The sequence below is a fragment of the Urocitellus parryii genome, chromosome 7 (assembly GCF_045843805.1).
Source record: "Urocitellus parryii isolate mUroPar1 chromosome 7, mUroPar1.hap1, whole genome shotgun sequence".
NCBI lineage: Eukaryota > Metazoa > Chordata > Mammalia > Rodentia > Sciuridae > Urocitellus > Urocitellus parryii.
The window spans coordinates 60910682-60924036 of record NC_135537.1 but is presented as its reverse complement, the minus strand read 5'-3'; the positions used below and the strand labels follow the sequence as shown (position 1 = coordinate 60924036).

Sequence of the window (13355 nt, the reverse complement as noted above, 5' to 3'; positions counted from 1 at the left end):
TCTCTCTCTGCCACCTAGCCATTCCTTTCATGGCCCCAGCCAGTTCTGGAGAGGCTGCTGATAAAACCCGGCTCCTGTCAATGACTGAGTCGTTTTGTCTACTTGGAGTACGATGCCTCTCAGCGTTAGATGTTTGCTGGCAGGAATTAACACTTCAGTCCAAAGTTCTCAAACCATGTTCTTGTTCTCCATATGCACATCCATGTGTCTTTCTCAATCTTCCAATCTCTTCCAAGTCTCTGACCAGATGGTCAGACTGTTGGCCACTGACTGAGCAGATCCTTCATCAACTGAACAGATCCTTCTGTAAACCAAGCTTGGGCTTTTTCTTATTTTAGCCAGTCACATGGGACCCTCTCTTTAAGGCCATTTATGTAACCAGGGGAGGATCATTGGTGCATCTGTGGCAGGTGACAGGGTCACCTGGGCTGTCTATTCCTATAGCTTACTTGTATCCGCTGGCCCTACAGGACTCAATCCTGATGTACCATTTACAATTGCTACTGGGCATGCTTGACTTTATGAACATGTTGAGTCCAAAAGAACTCAGCTTATAAGCAGTCAGTTATGGACACATGGGAAACTAGTGTTTATTGGTCAATGGTGCTATCTCTACCAGGGCCCAGTAACTTGCTAGGAGTTGTTTCTCAAAGAGCATAATATACAGTCTGCCTTCTGTATCCATGATTGCATCCACAGATTTAATCGATCATGGATTGAAAATATTGGGAAAATAAGTTGCTAGTACTGAACATGTATAGAATTTTTTCCTTGTCATTATGCCCTACACAATATAGCATAAGAACTGTTTACACAGCATTTACATCATATTCTTTATTTTAAATAAGGCAGAGATGATTTATAGTATATGGAGTCAAGGTAGGTGGTGTGCACTTGTAATCCCAGTGATTCAGGCTGAGGCAAGAGGATTGCAAGTTTGAGGCCAGCCTCGGCAATTTAGCAAGACCCTGTCTCAAAATTAATAAGAACTGGGGACGTAGCTCAGTGGCAAAGCACCACTCGGTTCAATCCCCAGTGTAAATAAATAAATTGGGAATGTGTGCATAGATTACATGCGAATACTATGCTTTTTTTATTATGTAAGAGACTCGAACATGCATGGATTTTGATGACCACAGGGCATGTTGGAACCAGCCGTCCACAGATACTGAGACAAGTGTAATTCTCCCTGTGGATGTCATAGTTTTGTTCCAGAATCTCAAGAGCCTATACTTGCATCTTTTCTAACCACCTGCCCTTTCAGCATGATAGGGGCTGAAAATCTGATGATCCTAGCAGTAGGGCTGTTTGCACTGTGACCTGGACCAGAAAACTTTCCTGCTCCAAGCTCCCCATGGAGCTGGATGAATTCTGTGTCACCTGGCAGAGGAGCTGACTATATGGAAGGCCTTGAACTTAGACCTCTGAGTGGACGGTGTTGCTTCCAGATCCCATGCAGCCCTACTAGGTGCCATCCTGCTTTCATGTTTGTGGTAGGTGATACAAGATGCAGTGATTTTTCTTATTTTTTTTTTTTTAATTAAAGCTAAATTTTAGGGCTGGGGGTGTGGCTCAAGTGGTAGCGCGCTTGCCTGGCATGCGTTCGGCCCGGGTTCGATCCTCAGCACCACATACCAACAAAGATGTTGTGTCCGATGAGAACTAAAAAATAAAAAAAATGTTAAAAAAAAGCGCTAAATTTTATTTATTTGGTACTAGGGATGGAACTCAGGGGTGCTCTACCACCCTGTGGCAGGTGGTTAGAAAAGGTGCAGAGTGGAGTGAGTTCTGTGGGAGAATCAAAGCACAGCCCCAGTCATTTTCACTTTTTATTTTGAGACAGGGTTTTCACCAAGTTCCTGAGGCTGGCCTCAAACTTGTGATCCTCCTGCCTGAGACTCCCAAGTTGATGGAATTATAGGCATGCACCATACCACCTGCCCCTTGCTTTGTCTTGAAGACCTGATGTGATCTGGTTCCTGCTGGGTCCTTGCCTCCTGCTGCTGCTTCCTCAGGCATCATCTTCAGCACACACTGCAACTGGTTGCTGCTTCAGATTCTTTATTCCACCTGGAGCATTTTTCCCCCTGTTCCTGACCGAATGATTAAAGGGTTAGTTTATGAGAAGGCGGAACTGTCATGTATGTCCATGTGCTTGATAATGTTTCAAAACACAAAAGCAAAGATAATTATATTATTAAAATATAGTTATCTGGCTTTCTATCAGCAACTGATAGAAAGCCAGATAAAAATTAGTATGTAATAAATGAAGAGTAGTATGCAGAACTAACTTCAATGAGCCTATATGTAGGTTAAAGAAAACAAGAGAGGGAAGATTACCAGAGGGTAAAGTGGGCATGTTAATAAAAGGGTCAGTTTGGTTTGTCTTTTTTTTGGTACTGGGGATTGAACTCAGGGGCACTTGACCACTGAGCCATATCCCCAGTCCTATTTTGTATTTATTTAGAGACAGGGTCTCACTAAGTTGCTTTAGTACCTCATTTTTGCTGATGCTGGCTTTGAACTCAGAATCCTCTTGTCTCAGCCTCGCTAGCTGCTGAGATTACAGGCATGCACCACTGTGCTTGGCTGGTCAGTTTGTCTTGAAGAGATGTGTATGCTCCTTATAATACAGCTTCTTCCTTCTCCTTCCTTCCTTCCTTCCTTCCTTCCTTCCTTCCTTCCTTCCTTCCTTCCTTCCTCCCTCCCTCCCTCCCTCCCTCCCTTCCTCTTCTCCTCCTTCCCTTAAAATGTGTTTGTTTATAAGATTTGTGATTTCAACCTCAGAAATATAAAACTTAACATTTAACATTGTAATATTAAAAAATAATGCAGGATAATCCTAATTTCAAAGCTAGCAAAGAATTACAATTAATGTGTAACTATTTTTATAAAATAAAGCACAATATTACTAAGGTCTTGAGATTATGACACATCAGTCTAAGATGCAGAGCACAAAACACTGTATTTAAATTTTCCTTTGAACGACCCAACTCTGATTTCTGTGTTACAAAACAAACTTTCACTCAGTTGTTTTTAAAATATCTAAATGGGAAAAGTATACCAAAAATCATCAACAAAGACTGATTTTGATTACTCTTGGTTTCTAATCCATTTAGATAAGCATGCCGCTTAGAAATGCTTGTTTGTACAAATTAATCTTAATGTTATTATGTTCTTCAACATAAACATCAGCAAACATATGGAGTTTGAAATAATACAGGAAAAATTCTTGATAACACACCTTTTGATGGACACAAGAAGCAAGCTTGATGGAAATGACAAGAAAACCCCTAAACTATAAAGATTTTTTAAAAAAAATATTTCTGGACAGTTTTGAGTATCAAACCCAGAGCCTTGCACAGAACTGTATTATAAGGAGCTTAAGGGGCTGGGGATGTGGCTCAAGTGGTAGCGCGCTCACCTGGCATGCGTGCGGCCCGGGTTCGATCCTCAGCACCATATACAAAACAAATATGTTGTGTCCGCCAATAACTAAAAATTAAATATTAAATATTAAAAAAAAATAAGGAGCTTAAGTTGTGTTATCAGTAGCCCTTGAATAACTGGAGATTTAAATTCATAAGATAAGCAGATAAAGGAATGAGATGCTGCTAAAAGTAGTAAACAGGAAAATTTATTGTCTTGAGATCCATATATTAGAAAATAATAAAGTTTAAAAATTGATGAAATATTTATGTTTTCAAAAAGTTAAAAGAACACATACCCATTCTCCCATAAATGTACCAGAATATGCCCAGAGTGAATACAAGCTTGGAAAAGTGGGCAGGGGGGAGATTCAAATATGCAGCATGTAGAGTAATCCACAGGGCAGAGAAGACAGAGAAGACATCTGGAACAATTAAATTACAGGCCACACAACTCAACATCTATGGCCTCAGTGATGAGTTCTGCCCGAAATTCAAAGAAGTAACACCAATCTATCCATATTTACACATTTATCCTGGATGCCAAAGTATTTGTATTCCCATCTGAACATGGTGGTATTCATGGCTACTAAACTCCGAGTTTTGCCATATACATGGATGAAAAATGGCATAACCTTGTTTTTTGTTTGCTTCTTGATGACTAATGATGTTATTGATGTTCATTAGCCATTTTAACTTTATCCATTCATATTTTGCTCATAAACTTTTCAACCTTATTTTGCTTTATAAAATTTTTATATTCTTATAAATTGTTAAATTTATGTTTGCAGTCTTTTTTTTTGGCAGGGAGGAGGTACTAGGGGATCGAACCCAGGGATGCTTAAGAACTAAGCCACAACCCTAGTCCTTTTATTTATTTATTTAGGGTCAGGGTATTGATAAATTGCTTAGGGCCTCAACTGGTTTCTGAGGCTGGCTTTGAACTTATGATCTTCTTGCTGACCTCCTGGGTTTCTGGGATTATAGGTGTGTGCCACCTATTCCAACTTTCAATTTTTTATTTATTCTCTTAATAACTACTGTTTTTTCTTAACGAATGCTTTCATTTTTTCAACAAAGTAAATATATTCTAATAATTTTTCATTGCAGTATCTTTAGCCCTCTGATCCATTTGCAACTCAGTGAAACCCTGTCTCTTAAATAAAATACAAAATAGGGCTGAGCATGTGGTTCAGTGCCCCCGAGTTCAATCCCCAGTACTCCCTCAAAAAACCAACAAGAAATCCCACAGAAGTTCCACATCTTTTTTTATTTAAATGTTCTCACCTATTGTTGCACATTTATCTTCCAAGTGCATATTACTTTTTGGATATTGATTGAAATTTTTTTTTCAACATGGTTTTTGTTTTGTTTTTGTGAGAGTGAGAATTTTAATATTTATTTTTTAGTATTTGGCGGACACAGCATCTTTGTTTGTATGTGGTGCGGAGGATCGAACCCGGGCCGCACACATGCCAGGCAAGCGAGCTACCGCTTGAGCCACATCCCCAGCCCTTGATTGAAATTTTAATGAATTTGAGGGAGGAATGGATAGTTTTATAATACTGGGTCTTTCTGGTTCCTGGCATGTCTCCATTTTTTCAGGTCTTTTTAGCAAAATTTCAGAGTTGTCTCCATAAAGGTCTTTCACACTTCATGTTGGGTGTATAATTCTTTTTTTTTTTGAATTTTTTAATATTTATTTTTTAGTTTTTTGGTGGACACATCTTTGTATGTGGTGCCAGGCGAGCGCGATACCGCTTGAGCCACATCCCCAGCCCCGGGTGTATAATTCTACTTGATAAGCACCGAAATATCGTTATTGTGAATGGAGATACCTAAAAAGACATTTATGAACTGGTTATGGGGAAAAGTTGATCAATAAGTACTGTCACAGGAACAAGTCCTGGTGTGCTGTTGCACAATACAGTTTGCAATAATGGACTGTATATTTCAGAAGGCTGGAAGAAGTGACTTTGAATGTTTTCACCATAAACAGATGTTCAGTGTTTGAGCAAACTGATCAAACATTATACCATGTATACGTGTACCAAACATGGCATCCCATGTTTAATGTTTTTATGTATTGGCTAAAAAAATGAGTTCAAAAGATTGGTTATTAGCATGGACTCAATGTTGATTTTGCATATTATAGCCATCTTACAGAGCCTTTTTATTGATTCCAAGAGCTGGTCAATTGATTCATTTAAGTTTTCCCTATAGATGGTCAAATTGGCTGAAAGTGTTTTTTCTCTTCCATCCCTAAAATTCATACTTAATTTTTTAGCATTGGCTGTGAGCCTTTGGTTAACATAATCCCAGGGTCTGGGGTGTAAGTAGTTCAGTGATAGAGTACTTGCTGAGTATATTCAAGGCCCTGGGTCTGATCCCAAGCACCACAAAATAAAACAAACAAAAAGCTCTAGGATATTAGGATATACTCCCAGCTGAATAGAGCTCTGTGCCTTGTATTTGTAGAATTTATTCCAGGACTCGGTCCTTTTCAAGCTAGCATCTGTAATGGGCTGAACAAACCTGTATTTCAGAGAGAGAGAAAGTAAGAAAACAGATATATTTACTAATATTGCATATAGTTATGATATAGGTTTTAGATATTTTATATTTGCATTATTTCCCAATTATGAACAAACAAACCCAGTAAACCATTATGAATATTCTCACATGTGAGATTTTTATATATAAAATCTTAATAAACTAGTTCAAAGTCCACAGTATTCTCATGAAACTTTTTGGAGATTTGGGAATGGGAAGTGGAACAGAATGGTGAAAAGACTACTAACATCATTTCGGACTCTGTGGTCTATATAAGTTGTATTTAATCTTAAACAGGACACATTCCTTATCTTCAAACTGAAAATCTAACCAGATGTGGTGGTACATGCTAGTAACCCCAGAAACTCAGTCAACCTCATCAATTTAGTAAGATCCTAAGCAACTCAGAGGGACCCTGTCTCAAAATAAAAAATAAAAAAGGCCTTGAGATGTGGCTAAGTGGTAAGTGCCCCTGGGTTCAACCTTCAGTATTAAAAAAAACGACTGGGTTACTGGGGGGCTGGGGATAGCTCAGTGGTAGAGTAATTGCCTAGCATGTGCAAAGCCCTGGGTTCATTTGCCAGCAAAAGAAAGAAAGAAGGAAAGAAAGGAAGGAAAGAAAAGGGTTATTGTTAGAATGAAATTTTAAACTGATGTGAATGTGTCAACTTCTGTATCAATATGAGAAATTACTAAATGACAGTTAAGGTATTTTTAATTTAATTATAAAAGAAAATACAATATGAACACATTAAAATCTCTAAAGCCATGTAAAACCCGAAGGCATTAAAATTTATTAAATGATGCAATAACAACAGAATTCTTTATTTACAATAGCATTATTTAACATCAAATAAGCAAATAGCATCAGCAAAGCAATATTAACTTGCATAAATGTATTTAAAATTTCTCTGAATATATCTACCTTTGCATAAACTGCTCACACTAGAAATACAAACATCAATGCAGGTGAACAAAGTGATGTTCAGAGTCAACTCCGTTTTGAAAATAAATCACAACCTGAAACACTGTAAGCTTTCTCCTGAAGAACCATAGTTAATATATTGCTTAATTTTACCCTTGTATAATCTTTTCATATACACACATCTCAGATGCAACTTTATGAGGAACTGTACAAATAAAACCCACAATGACAAAGGAAAAAAAAAAAACGACAGTTAAATGTTGAAGAAATGTATCATCATCACTATTCAATAGCATAAAGATTAAGTGATGATGCACTTATTCAAAAATTGTACACAATTCACTATACAAATATAATACATTGGACAGCTATGTAGGAATATACAAGACTTAAAAACAGATCTAAGGCATTATGCTAGATTTTAGCATTTTGAGGTTCTTGCACATAGCTTTTACCTGTAGTAAGAAACTTAAAAGATTTTGTTTTAGTCTATAAAGAAACACCAGGGAGAAAAATTCTAATTAAAATCGAAGCCACTACAGTAATTTTCTTTTGTGCAGAGAATGCTTTGCTCTTAGGCAGCATACTACCATACAAACACTAGAAAATTTTAAATTCACACCAACAATTAATGGCTTAAGTTGCATTTCAAAATTGATTGTGTATCTTTGGGTTCTGCAAGTGGATCTGTGCCACCCAGTTCATGTGTTAAGCCCATATGAACTCCATTTTTAAACACAGATTAAAAATTGCATTATATAAACTGCAAAAACATTGCTTTCAATTATTACAGGCCATAAGAGATACACGTGGTGGGAGGGGCATTTTAATCTTTGAGTCAAATGAATTCATTGTAGTAAAACAACTCACTTCACTTTTTAAACTTACCACATTACATGAACACTTAAATGGGTTTTACAACCAAGTTAATGTATGTATACTTTTCACATTATGTTTTTCACATTTAGTAATAAGTAAAACACTGATTATTTGTTCTCTTAAACAAAAACCAAGTACTCAGTCTAACAAATTTATTGTGTACAGCATGAGAAATACTGATAATGAAGGGAATTGATTTGGCTTTTGCTTCTATAGTGATCAATATGATCAGAGGATTCCTTCACTTATTTCTTCTCCTAATTAGATGTAAAACAAAATCCATTACCTGATCTGAACCTTAAGAGAATTTATAATCTCTTTTCCTTCAAGACAGTAATGATCATGAGTTATTCTGAACTACCAGTACCACAGATCTGCAGATTTGTCCAACTTGGATTGATGTTAAAACACAGTGGGCAGATGGATAAAAAATGAAAGATATGGAAGGTATTTTTGGATGGTAAAGTGAAAAAGGACTTAAAATAAATCCGGGTTAAACTCCATTTTCTCTTTTGTGCTGTGTGAAGCTAAAGTCAGATTCTAACTCTCATAGTTCTAAAAATTAACTCAAAACTGATCACACTAAACTGTGCACCATGTGAGCCTCATCACATGGATGAGGTCCTGGAGTTCCGGGCCCACATCTGCTTGCTTTTACCATCACAGCTGGGCAACCCAATGGTTTGGTGGAGAAAAGTAGAGCCTTTTGAGGGGACATATGAACTGGTGGCCACCGAGAAATGCTGTTCCTTGGCCACCTCCCTGTATTGAGATCCCTCTCAAAGTGGAAAAAGGTATTGAAATGCAAATTTCCAGAAGTTTCTTTAGTATGGAGCAACACTTTTAGACTGTCTACTTATCATTTATCTTTGGGTTATATCTCTTTCTATATTTCTGTAATCCGTGCATATAGAGAGAGATATAAATATAAATAGGGGTAGTTTGTACATTTTTCACCCTGCCACAAATAAACAATTAATCAAATTTCACGGAAAAACTTCTCTGTTCCTAAAAAGCCTGGCTAATGAGATATTATAAAATGCTTTGCTTTTTAGACATCAAAAAGATATCATTCTGAAATTTAGGTAAGAAAGTATGTGTATTAGGGGTTGGGGAGAAATAGCTCAAAAAGGTCATCAGTTTCTTGGTATTGCAGTTATCTGAAACTGACACCAATTAATAAAATATTATTCCCCTACCAGAGTGGACAGAAAAACAACCATAAAAGTGGCCTGCTTAGTAACATGTAGTCTTTCTAAGGTTCGTTAAGAAAGAATATAAACATATAAAAATCAAGAATTGGTTCCTACAGCGGCTGCATATCATACAGATTAGATAAATGATTTATGAGCAGAATCACAAGGTTTAGAAAATAAAAAGTCTTAAGTCTACAAATTAGGTCTAATCAAGGCATTGATATCCTTTACAAAACACCTTTAGGAGACATTGCTACGAAGATATCTAATTTAATACTGAAGTACCTCATTTTTTGAGTCAATTCCACAATATGTATACCTCACAAAAATTATACAATTAAAACACTTAAGTTCTCAACTTAAATTATTGCTCGTTTACATATAAATTGGATTTTATGTACCTTACAAAACTTCGGCTTAGTCAGCACTGCTAAAAAACAAAATAAAAAACACATGGCAGAGGTTAAATCTGTCGTGATATCTGCTGTCAATTTCAATACACTAGTTATAGTGTTTTCTCCTGTTTTGGAGGCCAGAGTTGCTGGGGAACAGAATAAACATGCTTCCAAAGCAGGTGTCCTTAGCTTGACTGATGTCAAGTCTTAACTTTGCTCCTCTCCTTGCCAGTAAATGCATTTTTCTGAAATTCAATAGTTAGCAATTGGTAAGTGGCTGGCAAAACATTTCAGGAAATAAAGGGCTTACCTGGTTTCTGTAGCTTATATTATTTTTTAAAAAATGAATGAAAGTAGGGGGAACAGGGGGAGGCAAGAGTCAGAACCAGAAGGGGAAGGGGAGATGCTAATTCAAGACGATTAATCTAAAGGAAACTTAATTTAGAAATGAAAAATATTTCTTCTCGAGAGAAAAAAATGGAAGAGATACTTGTTAATATTAACAGCCTTCTCACAGGCTTCTTTTCATCTGTTCAATAACTGGAATCCCTTTCCAACATGGTCTTTAGCGCTTTCTGCAAAGATACAACTATGACTTTATAGGTCTTCACTTATTGGGTGTGTCTGCACATATAGCACTGTCCACGGGGTCTGCTTCCGTCCCAAATGCAGGCTTTAGCTTAAAAACAGTTTGATTTGTTTTTAGAATTCTTTTCTTTCCCCCAGATGAAATCTTAATTTTTTTGTACTAGACTGATTAGCCAGGGAAAACAAAGCAAGGAACCAGTGTCTGGAACTGAACAGAAACAGAACAAGAGCATGGTTCTCCTTAAATACATACATTTAAATACATTCATTGGAAACGGTTATGAAATTTGCCTGTCAACATTTACTTTGCAGGAGAGATCTAAGTTGCACTAAGGTGAATGCAGTGAACAGACTGAGTGACTGTCTGGACTCGCGCTTCAGACTGAGACGAGAGGAGGCAGCTCCTCCTGCAGCAGCCGAGTGTCGCTCGGGAAAACTCGTTGCTGGGAGCCTGGGCCCAGGCCGTCAGCTCATCGTGCTCTGGGAGAACTGGCGGGCAGGTCAGTTGGGTCAAAACAAAGAGACACAGCTCTCCAGACTGGTAAGTATTTTGAGCAAATGAGCCCGGTCAGCTGAAGAAAGAAGCAACCAGCTACCTTCAAGGTCAGCAGTACTTCTGCAGGAAAACAAGCAAAATCATAAAACATCTTGAGTTTTTGATGAAACACGACAAAAACATCAAAATACTGACTATTCTAAAGGATGCAAATCACAAGGCCACATTGGGGAGAGTACAGGGATTCAAATCTGGACAAGTTTCCCACTGAACAAAGCCCTTTCCTTCTTCTGCGGGGAGAGAGTAACAGGGATTGGACCCAGGAAAGCTCAATCAGTGAGCCAAATCCCCAGCTCTTTTAAAAATGTTTTCATTTGAGACAGGGTCTCACTGAGTTGCTTAGGGCCTCACTAAGTTGCTGAGTCTGGCTTTGAATTTGCGATACTTTTGCCTCAGCCTCTCAAGTCTACACCACCGTGCCTGGATGAATGCAATGTCTCCTGAAGGATGAGGCTTAGCCCAGAAGATCCACTGTGTGGTTTCTTGCAGGAGACAGATGACAAAAGCATCATTAGTCAGTCTCTCCTAAATGACCTCTGTCCGACTACTAATGGTGTATTAGTCCTATTTCATTTCTTTCACCTTCTCAACAAACATGACTGATACAACCCAGTTGCTGAATCTTGCTTTTGAGTAGCATCCAATCCAGAAGGGGCTGCTACTTCCTAATCCTTCCTCTGATTCCTCCAGTACAAACCCACTTCCTATGAACTATTTCTCTTCTATAAGATACTTCCCAGGTCTGGTGGGTGTGATTTCCCTGGCTTCAGCAAGCTAAAAACCTGGGTTTTGGTCCTAGGAGTGTTCCTGCTAGTTTGGTTGCTATATACTGATGATTTGGATGACAGGCTATCAAGGCTGCTGTGAGCAGGAGTTAGCTGTAGGTATTTCCTTGGTTGCTGTGATTATATCTGTCAATGATTTTCTTTGGCTATTACCCATCTTCCTCCCAGAAGTTTCTATCTATTTGGCAAATACTGAGTACATACTACTGTGTGCCCAATGATGGGACAAGACAGTTCTAGTCACTGCAATCACAAAAATTACTGAATAGGCAAGGCAAATCATCAAATACAAATGTGATCTGAGTTTTCTGAGGGGAAACAGTAGAGTAGATGCTGTGGAAACATGTGGCTACTGCTTCTGGGATTCAGACAGTTAGCAAAGAGCCACAGAGATTATCTAGGTTTAGTCAGGTGTGATGGTGCATGTTTATGATCCCAACAACTCAGTAGGGCAAGGCAGGGGGATCATAAGTTCAAGACCAGCCTGGGTAACTTAGTGAGACCCTTTCTCAAAATAAAAAGGCTGAAGATATTAACTCGGTGGGAAAGTGACCCTGGGTTCAATTCAGTCCTTAGTAACATACACGTGCGCACGCGCGCGTACACACACACACACGAGAGAGAGAGAGAGAGAGAGAGAGAGAGAGAGAGAGAGAGAGAGAGAGAGATTGATTGATTGATTTTATATATAACCAGTTGACAGATCATAAATTCTAGAGGTCATGGTAGCATTACATTAGTCCCTGACCAGGCACACACTTCTCTTCAGAGCCTAGAAGAACATTTGTAATTATGGTTCTTTTTAGAGAAAAATAGTTAATGTACTTTTATAAGATTAAGCTGAGGATACACATTCCTAGCTTGTATCACTAATATGATTTCATATGAATATACTACATGGTACTGATGAAAATGTTAGAAATCCTTTCAATATTCTAGTAGGTCCAGAAAAAAAAATCTAGTAAGATATTTTTATATCCTATTACATTTATAGGGTTTTAATCATTAAGGCAGTATTTTTTCCGTGACTAGCATCAATGGGCAGCTACTGGCCAGAATCAGTTTGGTGAATGACAGCAGCAAGCATGGTTTGGATCTCTGGAGTCACACTACCTGGTGTGGCATTCTGGCTACAATGTTGGGGGGGCGGGAAGGGGTCATTAAATCTTCCACATACTTTTTTAGGGAGCACTGAAGATTAAACCCAGGATTTCATGCATATTAGGCAAGTGCTCTGCCACTGAGCTATATCCCCAGCCCTTTTAAAATTGTATTTATTTATATATATTTTGGGGTTGAAGGGATTGAATTCAGGGGCACTTAATCATTGAGCCACATCCCCAGCCCTATTTTGTATTTGATTTAGAGACAGCGTCTCATTGAGTTGCTTAGCGCCTTGCCATTGCTGAGGCTGGCTTTGAACTTGTGATCCTCCTGTCTCAGCCTCCCAAGACACTGGCATTAAGGGTGTGAGACATTGCGATCAGCTTAAATTTTATTTTGAGACAGGGTCTCACTAAATTGTTGAGTCTGGCTTTGAACTTGCAATCCTCCTGCCTTCAGACTCTCAAGTCACTAGGATTACAGGTGCAAGCTACCATACTCTGCAAAATTAGGGTTCTTGATTCTTTAATATAAAATCAATTATAATGAGCTTAAGGAAACAACTATTCACAAAAAAGTACTGTATGCTAAATGAAATGAGATAATTTATAACCACCTTTAATGTACTGGTTGATAATAAATCTATGCCAATTTTGGTCTACAAAAGATTCATGTCACTTTACTACCATAGTCTTATGCTGTTTCTTACCCGTGATGCATCTCCCTCCTGCTTAATCATATCCATTCCAGGCAGCTGGTTTTGGAAAAGGTTGCCTCCCCTAAGAGCAGGATCATTAACCTGAGGGCAATAAGACATGAAAGTGGGACATCCAAAAGAGCACTGGAGAACAACCATCCCCTTATGCTTCCTATTCTTTTCTTAGGAGTATATGGAAAAGCATGATACAAATGGCTTCAAGGCTGGGGATGTAGCTTGGTGGTAAAG

General features: G+C 38.2%; 1 protein-coding gene across 3 annotated transcripts in view; it reads right to left on the bottom strand.

Moving 5' to 3' along the window:
* Window positions 1-6757: 6757 nt before the first annotated feature.
* The window catches only part of Ncoa2 (nuclear receptor coactivator 2), a 263190-nt gene continuing 256592 nt past the window's right edge, over window positions 6758-13355 (bottom strand). For 2 of the 3 annotated variants that reach the window (XM_026397268.2, XM_077801440.1), the window contains 2 exons: window positions 13119-13208; window positions 6758-10580 (listed from right to left, as the gene is read on the bottom strand). In XM_026397268.2, the coding sequence (XP_026253053.1) occupies window positions 10569-10580; window positions 13119-13208 (102 nt within the window). In that variant the 3' untranslated portion in view covers window positions 6758-10568. The remainder of the gene's footprint in view (window positions 10581-13118; window positions 13209-13355) is intronic. The other variant, XM_077801439.1, reaches the window with a different exon arrangement.